At 44.1% G+C, this 15,773-nt stretch overlaps 1 protein-coding gene across 1 annotated transcript in view; it reads left to right on the forward strand.

The window, feature by feature from the left end:
• Nucleotides 1-15,557, forward strand: part of otud7a (OTU deubiquitinase 7A) — a 48,332-nt gene extending 32,775 nt beyond the window's left edge. The window contains exons 7-13 of the mRNA XM_074678177.1: nucleotides 418-545; nucleotides 1,063-1,175; nucleotides 2,341-2,468; nucleotides 4,035-4,184; nucleotides 11,252-11,366; nucleotides 11,979-12,063; nucleotides 12,384-15,557. Coding sequence (XP_074534278.1) covers nucleotides 418-545; nucleotides 1,063-1,175; nucleotides 2,341-2,468; nucleotides 4,035-4,184; nucleotides 11,252-11,366; nucleotides 11,979-12,063; nucleotides 12,384-13,937 — 2,273 coding nt within the window. The 3' untranslated portion in view covers nucleotides 13,938-15,557. The remainder of the gene's footprint in view (nucleotides 1-417; nucleotides 546-1,062; nucleotides 1,176-2,340; nucleotides 2,469-4,034; nucleotides 4,185-11,251; nucleotides 11,367-11,978; nucleotides 12,064-12,383) is intronic.
• Nucleotides 15,558-15,773: the final 216 nt, after the last annotated feature.

Below are 15,773 nucleotides of genomic sequence, written 5' to 3' on the forward strand. Positions count from 1 at the left end.
TGTCAGAGGAGGGAGTAAGAAAGAGGAGGGAGGGAGACAAGGGGAGGGAGACAAGTGACCTATAGATTTCAGGAAACTGTCAGCTGCAGGTTTTAGGGAGATAACAGTTCAACAGGTCTGTGCTGGAGGAGACTGTTGCCTCAGAATAGGGAGGACTGCTGGAGCACACAGAGAATGCATTATGTTTGAAGGAAACAGAGCTAATGTGATCTACTCTGACAGTTTAGCAGCTGAAAGCCCCTTTGATGGGCGATAAAAGGCATTTCAGGGCAGAAAGTTAGAGAGCATCACAGTGTAGTTTTAAACTTCGCTGCAGTTAAGAAATCCAACACGTTTTGACTCATAAATATGTAGTGGTTGTGCTGTCATGTCCTCAGTCTCTGCATGCAGTAACGCTGTTGTGTCTGCGTCGTTCAGGGATGTGGGGCTTTCACGACAGAGACCTGATGCTGAGGAAATCCCTGTACACCATGATGAAGAGCGGAGCTGAGAGAGATGCTCTCAAGAGGCGGTGGAGGTGGCAGCAAACCCAACAAAACAAAGAGGTTGGGAAGTGTTCATCTTTACACACTGATCCTAAATGCATTACAAAAAAAACAGCAGGGTGAGCTGCTGAAATCTCTGTTAATTAGGGCTTATTTTAGCCTCCGTACTGGATTTTTGTCTTTACAGTGTCCATCCTTTCAACGCTGGCAAATCTTTTGCAATTCCTTTTCTTTCTTGTAATGGTTTCAAGTATTTTCTTATCTATTAGCAAAATGGTGTCACCAAAGATAGCTCAGGCAAAGAAGTAGTCCAGATGCTCATGTTTTGAAAATGCCGGAGGCATCCTGGTGGCCCACTGATCTAAGATAAATCTGACACAACAAAAATTGCAAAAACATGTCCAGCGTTCCCTTAATTGCTGAAGTATGCTGCAAATACTCAAATATCCCCATGCATAGAGCTTCAGAATATAACCTTGTGCATGCAGATGGAAATAGAAAGAATGAATAATAGGGATTACGTGGGCGAGCATCAGCACGTGCTTAATAGACTTTCCATTTGTGTGTGTTTGTGCAGTCAGGGCTGGTGTATACTGAGGAGGAGTGGGAGAGAGAGTGGAACGAGCTGCTGAAGTTGGCCTCCAGTGAGCCACGCACTCACCTCAGCAAGAACGGCAACACCAGCGGAGGGTAAGCTGCTGCGCTCACATTTATCCCAGAAAAGCCTGCAAGCACATGCTGAACCCTGATCAGACACAATACAGCTGTCACTCTGCAGGGGTCCCACATTAAAACAAAGGTGACCTTTTCATCCAGATGAAGTTTTTAAAGGAGGCTTTTTGTTCCTGGTTGCTCTTTCATATTGCTGTCTTGATAGGATAGCACTGTGAAAACTCTCATGTGAGGCTATGCCATCTACTGGCTGATGTCAGTATTAATCATTTCTGCTGTTACAGTTTCCCTGAGCTGTGGATTGCATTAAGCTGCTGCAGGTGATGTGATTTGCGCAGCCCCCCTGTTGCATAAACAAGCATAAGTGGGTTTATCTCAGGCTACAGAGGCAGATTGGAAACTGACTCCACCTACGCACTGAAACTGTTTGGTTGTTTTCTGTTTCCATTTTCACTAAAATAGACAAAGGTACTTTCTCGTATGTGTGGTATAGCAGCTGATCTGATGTGGGGAAACTATATACGTTAAACAGACAGACTGATTCAGAAGTATGCTGTAGATCAAAACATCATCTTAACGCATTAAAATGTCTTTTAGCATGAAGTTCATTTGTTTCTGCAGCGTTTACTTCCCTGTGTCACTAAAAATGGCTCATCAAAAAGAATAATTTACTCGTTCATTCAGTGGTTTTAACCTCTCATTGAGTTTGACTGTAACACAGTAATCAGGTTAGGGATGTTTGATGGCCCTAGTGCGAGATGAGCCCCCTAAATAGGATGAGTGGGATTCACATATTAAGAGGCTCTTTATTAGAGTGAATTTGGCAGCGTGGCCGTTTGTGTGGCTGACAACTTAATTGTTGCACTTCCTCTGGTTCCCTGGTGGTTGCATGCCTGAGAGCTCTGTCTCTGTTTTCTCTCCCTCCCTCCCTTTCTCCTTTCTTCTCTCCTGCTCCCTTTCTTGTCAACTCTAGTATGAACAGATGGACCTTACTCACTGTCGGCCTGTCTGTTAATGTTAGCCAGCGGGCACAATGGATCCAACTAAATCAGAATAGGTTATGATTAGCACATAGCTTATTATTCTGGCTTCAGATGTTTCCTTTTGGTCAGTACTATATGCAGGAAATTGTAACAGTATCACATCATCCCGCTGTATTGTGTGTTTGTTTTTGTTTTTGCAGTGTGGATAACTCTGAAGATCCGGTGTATGAGAGTCTGGAAGAGTTCCATGTGTTTGTGCTGGCTCACGTGTTACGCAGGCCGATTGTAGTGGTGGCTGACACCATGCTCAGAGACTCAGGAGGAGAAGGTAACCACATCTTGGCTCCATTTTCTACAGAAGTTGGACAGATAATAGGCTGTAATTAGGAAACAACGATTCAGTGTACAACAATGGGAGAATGAAAGGCTGAGACGTACGGAAAAAGAGGAACAACTAAAGATAATCAGGCAAGAAATAAATAAATCACCTTGGGTGAAACAAGCCTTTCAACAAAAGTAAATAACTATAAGTTATTAAAAAGAAACTGTGTGGTTAAAGGAAAGCCAATCATGCAGAGCTTCAATTTTTGCTGCCCTCAAATGCAATTTGTTGTAATTCACAGCTTAACTGTGGTATAAAGTCTTGTGCCTGAAAAGCTTGGCGTTAAAGAGGTAACTGAATGGGAGCATCATTGCAAGGCATCAGGGATAAAGATACCAAAAGATCAACTTATGTTCTCTTTGCTTTTTATGTGGAAACACTAAAACAATCTTGTGCTGAAACAAAAAGCAGAGGAATAAAACACAAGGCAAACATACCTCCAACATAACTAGCATTAATCAAACTTTGGGGGCTGCCAGTTAGCCAATCTCGCCCCATGTACAGAGACCATGGTCCTAGTCCCAGTGGTCGCAGGTTCTGGGTTACTTACTCACATTTTCTGTCTCTCTTCAGCCATTCTATAATCAAAGCAAAAATTCTGAAAGAAACCCCACAATTTTAGAATTATATTATACAAGCTACACTCTCACCATCAGCTAACTTTTCTCCTCTTACAACAGATCCTGTCAGTTACATGAAAATGTATCAAATTTGTGTGAAACTGGATTTTATGGCCTCTTGACAACGCCATCACACAGCAAGATCTCAGTCACCTTTAGATTTAGAGTGAGAGGTGTAGGAAATGGTTTGAGGGTCCTGGAATGTGCACTGATTTGTTAAAGGGGAGAAATATATATGGGCAAACCAAGACCAGGCCAGGAAGTGCCTTGAGAAGTATTAAAAATCAGCCTGTGAGTGTGTGTCACTGTTCGGTTAAAAAAAAAAAAAGTCATAAAACCTTATTTTATTCTCTGGCTTTTAACCCAGCTTGAGACTCTGCTCATGTTTTAGTGTTTTATGGTTTGTTCTACTTTGTATGAATTGTTCATTGTTTTCAAATTGTTTTAAGAACAATGTAACAATCATTTCACTACCTGCACCTCTGTTTTATTGATTTATTTACTTATTTATTCCTGAAGTCTCCTTTTATGTACAGCACTTTGTTTCAGCTGTGATTCTTTTAAAGTGCTTTATAAATAAATTTGACTTGAGCTGAGTTGAGCATTCAAGCAGGTGCAATGTGTTCTCTCTTCTTTTTTGTTAAAAGTCTTGCTGTTGAGTTTTACACAATTCTCCGGCTGTTGATTTCTGGAATATATCTTTTAAAAATATCTCAGAAGTCCAATCATAAGAAGATAAAAAGGTGAATAGTAGTCAGCATCATTAAAACTCCGTATCAGTATTATATTGGCAGTATTTTCTGAGGTGGTTGTACCATGACTTGGTGTCTTATTTTCTTTGGTTCTTTAAAGTGATATGTGAGGTTTATATGTGGATCTGTCTGTATTCCAGCATTTGCTCCAATCCCGTTTGGAGGACTCTACCTGCCTCTGGAGGTGCCTCCAAGCCGCTGCCACTGCTCCCCTCTGGTCCTAGCCTACGATCAGGCTCACTTCTCAGCACTGGTGTCCATGGAGCAGAGAGACCAGCAGCGAGAGCAAGGTGAGGAACATCTCTGCATCATCATACTTCACCTCACTGAAAAACTGAGTTCAGATGCAGGATATTGGCCTTTTCTTGACCCATGGTTTTAAAAAAAAATCAGCCTGCTGTAATATACAACAGCTAAGTTGGCTGATGGTGAAGACAGCCTGGCTTCTACCATGAAGTAGGCAGATTGTAAGAGCGGGGGTGAGTGGTCCGCCTGTCCTGCTGGAGGTGAATAATGAATGAGACAGCCCTCTAATTACCTGGGATCTATTATTAAAACGGGCTGGTTGGCAGGAGGAGCCAGGGAGTGGCTGACATGGAGGAAAGTGGACGGCATGATCTTTGACAAAATCATTAAAACCATGTTTGATTTTTTACTTTTCAATCCGAGCAACCACTCTGTGTGGAGCACATTGATTGTGTCATGTTGATTTATTTGTTGAGTGACTTGTTTTTGTCTTGATGCCACTCTGAGTTTGTCATTTATTCATTTTCGAGGTCAGAGTCATCCTCACACGGATTTCCTTTAATTGACAAACAGAGTGGATCTCCTTGACAACCAGTCTCAGTAGTCACAGCACTCATCTGTATCTGACTCAGTGGGTGGAATCCGCTTGTCATTTGCGTGGGCAGTCAGCCAACACCGTTTCTTACACACATACAAACTGCCTCTCTCTTAGTCCCCCCCCCCCCCCCCCCCCCCCCCTTCTTCATCTTCTTCTGCATTTTCTGAGAATGTCACGTCCTATTCTCAGCCTGGAAACACCAACCTTGTTATTAAGTCTGGTTACAACCACTGTAGGCTCTCACACACACACACACACACACACACACACCCACACACACACACATTATTATACACCAACCTGCAATCTCTGCCCTGCAGTCGTTCTGCTTTAATGCCAGCAGCACATCAGAGACGAATCCAAAACCCACCCTTCCTACTTGAGTTTGTGTGGGGAAGAGGGAAGTTTTTCATTTTGTCCACCAGGTGGCGTATATGTCCAGATAACACACTGTAGCTCCAGCACAACAACCCTGCATGACTGTACTTTTTCATTCTGGTACACTGTGTCCTGTGATAGGATCAGAGCTGGTTTTGTCTGCAGTCTCCCTCTCCAGGATGTTATGAAAACAGTTGTGCACTAAGCTGGGTGCACTTGTGTGTCATGTGATGTATCATGTTACACATGAATGCTGCAAATCTGTGCTACTGGAGTCATGATCTAAGCAGTAAAAGTTGATGATAGTAATGCTTCCTTGCATTGTTTAGTCATTGATCATACATTTAACCCCGAGGAACCACACTGGCTTATGTCCCCGAACAGATGCCAGACAGACATGCAGACAGGCAGAGGGTCAGACCTAATCTTCCTCCGCCAATTAGGGCAGAGTAGCCCCAGCCGGCCCCTAAGCCCTGACCACATCACCACATATGGGCAGGGGTCCCGGGCTGCTGGAGTCCAGACAAACCCGCCCGTCTCTCCTGACGGTCAGGGTCTGCGTGTGGATGTCTCAGGTGGAGGGCTGTTCTTAGTTTCCTCCCAGTGCAGCAAAGAGCGTCCGAGTGGCTGCTGGCTGTGTGTGTGTTCAGGTGCCAGAAACTGAGTCAGAGTACTGGCTATTTAGGTATGGGTGATTATAGCAGGGTCCCCTGTAGTAACCTGATCTTAAATCACTCAGACATATCATGTCTGTGCCCCTTTTCTGCTCCTGATGGTGGAAAAAAACTTTGGATGAAAACTCTGTACAATTTTGTTTTAAGTGAAATGATTTTTCACCTAGTCAGGCGAGCCCAGATTTCTGCACACCTGGGTGTGTTTACTTTTCTCCAACTGCTGCTCACCTTCAGCGTGATAATGACCAGCCTTTTAGCAGATGCCGCCGGCCATGCCTTTTATCGGTTTGTTTGTGCTCCCGTGGTTAAACGATGCATGAGTCGAACTGGCCCCTCTAAGAAACTCTGGAGCTATTTCAAGCTACCAAAACACTTCCAGGTTTTCTTTGGCGTTCCGTCATCAACGCTCCAACACCCGAGAGTAAATGGTCGTCTTTTACACAAAGACCACCTACATAACAGTGCAGTGCAACCATCCAACTCTCGTCCAAGTTTCACTTCTCTATCTGTAAAAGAAAGCCAGTGTATTACTCCCCATGCAGGCCGTGTAATTAAATCAATATGGCAATGAGAGTTAAAATGCTATTTGTTGTGGTTTTACGTGTTACTTCAAATGCCGAGCTCTTGTAATTACCACTTTGGTTCCGCTGTTAAAATCTGTGGTAAAAAAAAAAAACTGAGGCTTGTTTATATGCACCACTGCTGTTTACTCTGGTGAATTAGGCCCTTCAAGTCTGCAGCTGTGCAGTGACTAAAGTCAGGAATTCAAATTTGTGTGTTTTACAGACAGTACAAATTGTTCTTGAACTGCAAAGCGGAGGAAACATTGGCTCAGTGTTCCTCCTGTGAATCAAAGTCTGTTATTGGTGAGGTTTGTCATCTGAAGAGGGAGAAAGAGAGGAGAGAATCCACGCTCTCATCACAACAGAGCAGACACGTTTATTGTGCACAAACTAGAATAAGATAAAGAAAAGATATTTATGAGGAATTCTTCGAAAAGTTATCTACCTCATTCCCGGCAGCTGCTTTCTCAGAGGTTACACTCCGGTTTCCTCTCCCTGTCTGTTGAATCAAAGATGCAAACTGAGCAAGGGGAGGCAGCTATGATGCTGAGTACACAACTCAAATACCAGGGAGGCCTGTGATGTCATCACAGCATAAGCTATGGGAAACGGTCATTCAAGGACAGCAAGACAAGGCTGCCAGCAGGGATAGTAAATACATTACAGCACACTTTAGCCCCCCAGAGTTCAATTGGCAGCATTGAATCTGTGGATCTGGACCGGGGCCCAAGCGGGAACAACAGCTCTCACAGCAGTTTGGAACGGGGAGAGAAAAGGAGGACAGCTGCAACGTGGGAGCCAGGACGCCACCTCACAGACCTCCGCTGCCTGCTGCATGACCCGAGTGGGAACTGAGTGGGAGCTGGCTCTCTGTCTTCTGTCTGTCTGTCTGTGTGTGTGTTTGTGATTATGACCGATTTTTTTCTGGGCAAGAGTGCTCCAGGAAAAAAAACCCTTTCTAAGGAAACTTCACTTTTTTTCCTCTTAGATGTTTGTGGTGACATGCCACTGACTTTTCCCCCTGATGGCAACACGGTTTAAGTTGTGTCTCTTGTTAAGTAAAAGACATCTCAATGTGTAAATAAGCTGCAATTGCAGTGCCAAATGTATTCGGGAACAGAGGACATAGTTTGCTAGTGGTGCTATTAATGATACAGTTACTCATCTTAAGGGATTGGCTAGCTTAGCAACTAACGGTATCAGTATCAAGTGATCATGATGGAGTTGTTAAATGTGCACTTGTAGATATCCCTGTGCTAAATTTGCTTCAAGAACATGAGGCATCATCACCCTACATGCACTATCAGTATTTTTACACTTAGCCTGTGTATAAGTGTACTTAGCACCTATGCAGAGATGATCTCATAGAAACAGGAGTGGCAAAGCGTGAGTTTCAACCTAAAGGCTGCCGCCATTTTCTACGTCTCCATGAAGACAACTGGCAGAGGAAAGCTTGATAAAGCAAGGAGGAGACCAAATCCACCATCTGGGTCTGACAGTGAAGGCTGGAATGCCCTCGTCCTGAACAGCCGGCCTTGCTCTGCCATCATGTGGACGACAGCCTCCACACACTAGGTAGCCTGAGGAGAGCTGTCATGTGGGCCAGTGGGGTCTCAAGCTAGTCCTCCTCTCGCTCCTGTTGTTGAAAGGCAGCCATGCACTCACACACAAATACGCCCGCGCTGTGCTCGTACTGTAAGCACGCCTCCCACGAGAGGAAGCTCGGGTGGGTGTCTGTTTTATGTTTTCTGTCCTGTGATTTGTGTTGAAAACCTCTTCCTGCTAGTAAGTTGCTGATCATATCATCAGGGTATGGATAAAATCATTTCTGCACTCCTGCTCTTGTTCTGCTCTACTGTCTGTTTGCACTCTTTCACACATTTCAAAGTAAATCAAAGCAGAAGTCAAGTAGCAGCTGTACAATAAATCCTCAGGCTCTCAGGTACAGGCTGTAGGATGATGAGGTCGGAGACAATACTAAATGAAGTCTGATGAGACAGGAAACAGAAAATCAGATGCTCCAGATGAAAGACTTGATTCAGTCAAAGTTTAACCCAGCTCATCAGTTGTAGTCTCACTTCCTTATTAACCTTTGGCACTTCCTGTTGTCGTACCTGCTTTGTTTGTCTGCACAGCGGGGACAATAATTAACAATTAAAGTGAAATAACTTTGGATTCACTTCAAATAAATTAGCAGAAGTAGTAAGTCTAAACTGCAGCCATGTTTACACATATGTGTGTTTTTGTCAGAGTAGTGTCTTTTATATAAAATGTCAGATGATATGGATGTCAGAAAAGTGTTACTATAGCTGACAGAAAATATGGCTTTGAGTTTCCCAGGATTAAGAGTTCAGTTTATAACTTAAGCAGTCTAAACAGCCCCACTGATGGAACCAATTAGCGGCAGTTTCAGCCGTATCACATGAGCCCTGTCTACCAAACCAGGTCTCCTGGTTGTCATGGAGTTGTTTTGAATTTTTTTTCCTTCTTTTTCTTTTCAAAGTTAAAACAAAGAAAAAAATCTCTCTCGACAGCCAAGAAGTGAACTCTAAAACTGTAGTCCACAACTTCTGGTCATGTGACCAAAATGAGGGTCACAGGATCATTCCAGGGTATAAACAAGGGACAACATCTGATTTAAAAGCATGAAGCCCATGCAGAAGTGCTAACAGTTGCAGTTTGTTGACGATCAGCTTGAGGCTGGTTGCAGAAAAACCTGAGACCTGTACACACCAAGCCATATAAAAAACAAACAGACTTCTATGTCATTATATGAAAAACACATTTACAGCCTGGTTCAAAAAGTGGCTTTGGTCCAAATCGCTGATTTCGCTATTAGCACACACTGTGTTGGGGTGCAGTCTGCAGTTGAAAATATTTCAAGATCATGAGTTTGGCCAATCAGAGGCAGAGCTCACCTGTTTGACAGTCAGGCACCTTATAGCTGTTTGTAAGGAGGCTCTTGAGTCAGCATTTACAATATGACCCCAACCAGCCATTGGCTTCATTACTCTGTTGAAGATCAGAGTATTAAGTATTAAGTGAGGTCATTCCCAGCCCAAAGTTGAAGGTGGCAGCAATGAACCTCAATCAAGCTTCAACCTCCGAGCCAAAAATATGCGGAAGTGCTAAAATCTGCTGTTGCTTGAGTGCCCGCTTGAGGCTGGCTCCGGAAGTACCAGAAGTCACATACACACCAAAACAGTCTCCCAACTAAATTACTAATTTCACTATCATCACACACTGTACAGGGAGTGTTTTTTTCTAACTTAGCAGTTTAAAGGATATTAGAAAATACAATAGAAAATAGAAAATACTTTTATTTATCCCAGAGGGGAAACTCAGGAGTCACAGCAGCATTCAAGAAAACAAAAGTGAAAGTAATAAAGTGTATAGAAAGTGCAAAGAGGTCCACAAAAATAGATGACGACAGCCTGTCCACCACTCTCCAGCCCAGCCAATCGTAATAATGTGTCGTAGTAATGTGGTGCCGGCGTCCGATGTCAGCTCCATCACGTCCGTGAACAGCACGATGCCACTCTGCCCTCCGGCACCCCCTCTGCCGCTGGGCTAGCACGGCTAGCTCATCCATCCCACCGGAGATAGATCCCACGTCACCTCCCAGCTCACACCCGAGAACCAGCACGTCGTCCTCACCTCCTACTCCTCACCTTGATGGAAATCATCAAGCCTTACACTAAGTTAGCATTGACATGCTACAGGCTGCTAACAGCTAATTTCACATGTAAACAATGCAGCCATGGTTACATGTAGGATCTCTAGAAAAACACAGGAGAAAAGTAGTAAAAATATCACTGAGGCCACAAAAAGTTTGGTGTCCATGACCAACAATGAACCATACAAAGTAATGATCCACTCCAAATACTAAGGTTATGAAAAAGATGAAAAAATTACAAGAAACAGACAAAGAAGAGAGAGCTGCTGCAACAGGCAGCTACTTGGGCAGCGCCTAGCAACGAAAAAAAAAAGATTAAGATTAAGATCACGAGTTTGACCAATCAGAGGCACAGTTCAGCTCACATGACAGATGGATGCTCTATAGCTGTTAGTGTGTCAAACTAACTTTCAATAAGGCCGCTTTCGCCAGTTTGCTTCACAAATCTGTTTCAGACACAAATGGTTGACATTCAAGAGATACTCACATTAATTTTAAAGTCTATGACTTCAATAATGGTAGCCTGCAGCCTCTGGCCATGAGAAGTGATATATATATATATATTTATATATTTTGCAGTCTAAGACTAGACTAGTTGAGAACCACTGCACTAGAAAAAAGTTTTGTCTGATGACTCATTTTTAATTCATTTATTCATAATCACTTTTCAATACATGTGTATACGTTTTAAGAGATTGGCACTTTTTTTCAGCTAGTATGGCTTTTAGTAAGTTGAAAATATATTTATCATCATCATTAACTCAAATGTTGTTTTGGAGCTTTCATTGTTCCATAACTTATAAAGAAAAGCTTCATAACAGCTATGACTTACAGATAATCCCCTGCATTGTAATGAACTGATAATACCCTCTCATCAAAAGCATCACACAGCAGCTCTGAAAGGCAGAATAGGGACCCATCTGTGTTATAAGAGGAGCCACAGCTGACTGAGGTCTGTCTTCTTCTGGATGAGTCAGTGTGAGTGTCACTCACTGGTCACAGTCACATCTTAAAAAATGGATGGCAGATAGATTACTCCCACAGTCTACTTTACCCCACACTGAAAGGCATCTGGGATAATCCAGGTGGTGTTATTTTAGCATGTCATTATGGTGTCACATTATCTTCCACTCTGCGTTTGGCTTTGTTGGTTTGCGTGCAACCTCTTGTCCGGTGATGAAACTAGACCAAACTAACCTTCTATTAATCTCATCTCTTCCAGCTGTTATCCCTCTGACTGACTCAGAGCACAAGCTGCTGGCACTCCATTTTGCCGTTGACCCTGGCAGGGACTGGGAGTGGGGGAGGGACGACAACGATAATACCAAGCTAGCCAAGTAAGTTGAGTAGAATATCACATCGTGTTGATGCTTATCAGCAACACACACACACACACACACACACACACACACACACACACACACACACACACACACACACAGAAGTTGCTGACATCACAAACAGCCCCATGAAAGGTGAAGGAGTGAAAATCTGCAGGTGGAGGCAGATCTGTGAGTCTACCCACAAGGCTGTGTGTGTGGGATTTAACTCTGATTATGGAGCCGAGGTTCAGGTCACTTCAAAGAATGAGCAGAGGGAGAACAAATTGTGAGTCACGTCAGTCATCTATAGGGTTTCCCGGGAATGGCCTCACTAAAGCAGCAACACCCTCTCTGAGTTTAGCAAAGAGTTTATGTAAGGGTTTCTGTTTCACATTCCTGCCAGTCAGGAGTTAGCTTATCCTCTAACAAGCTGCCAAAGGAACATCACAGATATGCTCAGAAAAGATGCTCAAACCACTTTCTGACACCACTTCCCTGTACTGGTGTAAAACACATCATCTTCAGCCCCATTAGCACACCAAAACGCTATTACTCCTGGTAAAATTTCAAATGTCATCTTTGTAATACCACAGCTTGTTGTTAATTGCTCATTCATGTTTCCCCCAGTCTCATCTTGTCTCTGGAGGCCAAACTCAACCTGCTGCACAACTACATGAATGTAACATGGATCCGAATTCCATCTGAAACAAGGGTAACTTTTTTCACACATGTGCTGTTTGTTTGTCACACTTCATTTGGAGCTGCAAGCACTCCTCTGTTCCAGATGTTCTGGAAACCTCAGAGTTCAATCAATCAATTTTATTAACCATCAGATGCAAAAATCTCAGGAATTTAAGGGTTTTTTTCTGATTATAAATCATCAGAAACCAGCTTAACTGTTCTCTATTTAATGCTTTTGTGGTGAATCTGTCTGGAACACGTTGGGTTTCTTTAACGTGCGCTTAACTGCACCATCAGACAAACTACTGGGTTGCTAAATGTATTTTTTTATTGCTCTTTGTCTCTGTGCAGGCTCCCCTGGCTCAGCCAGAGTCTCCCACAGCCTCTGCAGGTGAGGATGTCCAGTCTCTGGCTGAGTCCATGGACTCTGACCGCGAGTCTGTGGGCAGCAACTCCAATGTCAACAATGGCAAGCCCAGCAAGGAGAAGGACAAGGAGAAGCAGCGCAAGGACAAAGACAAGAGCCGGGCTGATTCTGTAGCCAACAAACTGGGTAGCTTCAGCAAAACCTTGGGAATCAAGCTGAAGAAGAACATGGGAGGTCTTGGTGGCCTTGTGCACGGCAAAATGAACAAATCTAACTCTGGCTCAGGTCGTAATGGGGAGAACGGAGGGGAAAAGACAAAGAAGAAGGAGTCAAAAACAACCAAGGGAAGTAAGGAGGAGTCGGGCCAGTCAGCCAGCTCCACCTCCTCTGAGAAGGCCACCAGCCCCTCCCCTACAGACAGACCCTCCAGCTCCTCTCCCACAGAGAGACAAGACAGTGCAGGGAGAGTCTCAGGGGACAAGAGCCTGGAAAACTGGAAATACAGCACGGATGTCAAGCTCAGCCTCAACATCCTGCGGGCAGCCATGCAGGGGGAGCGCAAGTTCATCTTTGCAGGCCTCCTCCTCACCAGCCATCGACACCAGTTCCACGAGGAGATGATCAGCTACTACCTGACCAACGCCCAGGAGCGCTTCAGCCAGGAGCAGGAGCAGAAGAGGAAAGAGGCTGAGAAGAAGCCCCCGGTCACGAACGAGGTGGCCGCGAAGAAACCCGAGCATGAGAGTGTCTTCCAGAAGGAGAGGTCGGACAGCTCGCCGCCAGAGAGCTGCTCTCCCGTCCTGCCCCATCACACCCACACCTACAACCACAACTCACAACTCAAGATGCAGGGCAGGAACAGTCCCACTCCTGCAGCCCCTCTTGTTTCCTCCCCAGCCCCTCCACTCACCCCACCGACAGTCTCCCACCATGTCTCCCACCCAGCCCCAGCCCCTGCGCCTTACTCCTCACCCAGTATTGGTGCTAAGAGACCTGGGCCCGTACCTGTGTCTGCCCACTACAGCCATACACCGCCCATCCAGAGGCACAGCGTGATTCACTTACAAGATGTCAACATGCAATCCTCCATCTTCCAGGACGACCCCTATAATAAGCCTGTGGTGGGCACCCTAAAGACATGCGCCACTTACCCCCAGCAGAACCGCACACTTTCATCCCAGAGTTACAGCCCTGCTCGCCTGTCGGGGGTCCGCACTGTTAACACCATAGAGACCCTCTCTTACAACATGCCTGGCGAACACAAGTCCCACACCTACACCAACGGGTTCCACGCGGGAGACATTCAGGACTGCCTGGAGTTTGCTGATGAGGACAACTCATCTCACACCTGGCTCAACCAAGACAAAACCAAAGGGCGGAGCTCTGGAAGCCCTTTGTACTGCTTTCAGCAGCGCCGCTGCAAGAGGGAGCACTGCTCCTTCTATGGCCGGCCAGAGACAGACAACTACTGCTCCTACTGCTACAGAGAGGAGCTGAAACGCAGGGAGAGGGAGAGCAAAGTGCAGAGGCCCGCATAGCCATCACAGCCACTTCAGCCACTTGTCAGCAAGGCCGCAGGAGACTGGAGGAAACTACACCATCTGCACTCTGCATTTCCAATAACATGGTGGCAACGTTTTCCTATTTTGTTGAAGAATGCTCTCGTATTCCTGTCACCCTTCCCTTGTTAGTTCATGATGGGGGAAGCAGAACTTGAAACAGTGAGCAGCTTTGGCCAGAAGTTGTACTATTTTGTTTATCTTTCCTTGTCTTTAGTCTTTTACTTGTTTTAGAGTAAAAGTCATCTCTTTGTGATGTAACTCTCTGTACGTGAGGAAAAGGTCTTTATTTTTTAAAAGTGCAAATGATTTGCATCTCATCAGGAGGGAACATTTTAGCTCTTAAATCAGTTTGAATGCAATACCTCTGCTTGGTTCTTCAAAATCTGTGTGGAAAATTTGTAGTTTGCAATCAAAAAGAAATTTAACGGGAGATCAATATTAGACTTAAAGCAATAAATTGGGGATTTTTGCTACACCCTCTCCCAATTTTGTCTATGCACCAATAATATAGTTACTGTAGGTTAACTGTGTCTTGTAAAATTGTAAAGGATTGTCACGGTGTGCTTTTGTAAACAAATTTCAACAACAGGAATTCAAATGTGTAAGCATTATAGATTGTAATGTTGGATTAGGATGAAATGTAAACTTATCTCATTTGTTAAGTGTACTTTTGTTTCTAACCACGGTGCAAAGGTTTGCTGTGTCAGAATTGGACTCCAATATTATGTAAAATGTCATTTTGCATTTTGCGTGTAGTCAACCTCTTAATGACCGCACCTATTGCCGAGCTGGCTTCTTAAAAGATTTACAGTTCAAATTTTCAAATGTTTTATGTGGCTAACACCAAACAATGTGCATAGAACGAATTGCTTCTCAAATATGCAGTGTTTATGGTGTGTTTCTCAGAGTCGCCTGTAAATTACTGTATTCGGTCGGTATGTTAGATGAGAAGAAACATGGGTAGTGAGAGCAGGCTGATGCGTATTTGTCTGACGTGTGATTACGTGTCTTCTCCCCTCTTTACACACAACACAATTTGCAACCATGCTATTAGCACTGTGTGGTGACCTGCAGTATAGATGTGTCACCGGTCCAGTGTGAGATTGTCTGTCCCTTCATATTTAGAGGCCGTCAAACGAAGCACCTGCTGCTAAGAGCACCTCAAGCCTTTGTGATCATCAGTGCTTTAACCAATCAGTGGGTTTGTAAAACCCCAGGCCTCCAAGTGCTTACTGCTCATTCGACATGACTACTGTAACGACGCAGTGTTTGTGTTGCTGTTTGTTCTGGTGATGCTTGGATAATGTACCATGCTGTCCTTAACTAAGTGTGTCCTGGCCAAGGATGTCCACTGCTCCCCGGGTTTGCTTCTGTCTCTCTCTCTCTCTCTGTCTCTCCCTCTCTGTCTCCTTCTCTCTTGTACACACTGCAGTGTTGCTCCTCTTTGTTTCTATGTGACCAGTTCATGGACTCTCACCATGTTAGGACTGTAAGATATGATTTTGTATTCCTTTAAGAGTTTTACACTACTTTAAATTATTAATTTGCACATTAGGTACAGATGTAAATATGAGAAAAAAATAGTTTATTGTTACAAACATGCTGTGTCCGTGTCCTTTTTACTTCATTTTTTAAAGGTCAAGGTCAAGAAGCAGGATTTCATTTTACGGCTAATGGAGTTTTTGATCACCAAAGAAATAAGGAGGGTTTCAGCACGTAACCAGAAAAGCACTCAGTGAGCACAGATCTCCGCCAAGCATATTCTGATTGTTACACAACACTTTAGTCTTACTTTAATGTTATACTCCCTTT

The sequence above is a fragment of the Halichoeres trimaculatus genome, unplaced genomic scaffold (genome assembly GCF_033239565.1).
Source record: "Halichoeres trimaculatus isolate MK-OKI-2021-1 unplaced genomic scaffold, fHalTri1.1 fHalTri1_scaffold_10, whole genome shotgun sequence".
Lineage (NCBI taxonomy): Eukaryota > Metazoa > Chordata > Actinopteri > Labriformes > Labridae > Halichoeres > Halichoeres trimaculatus.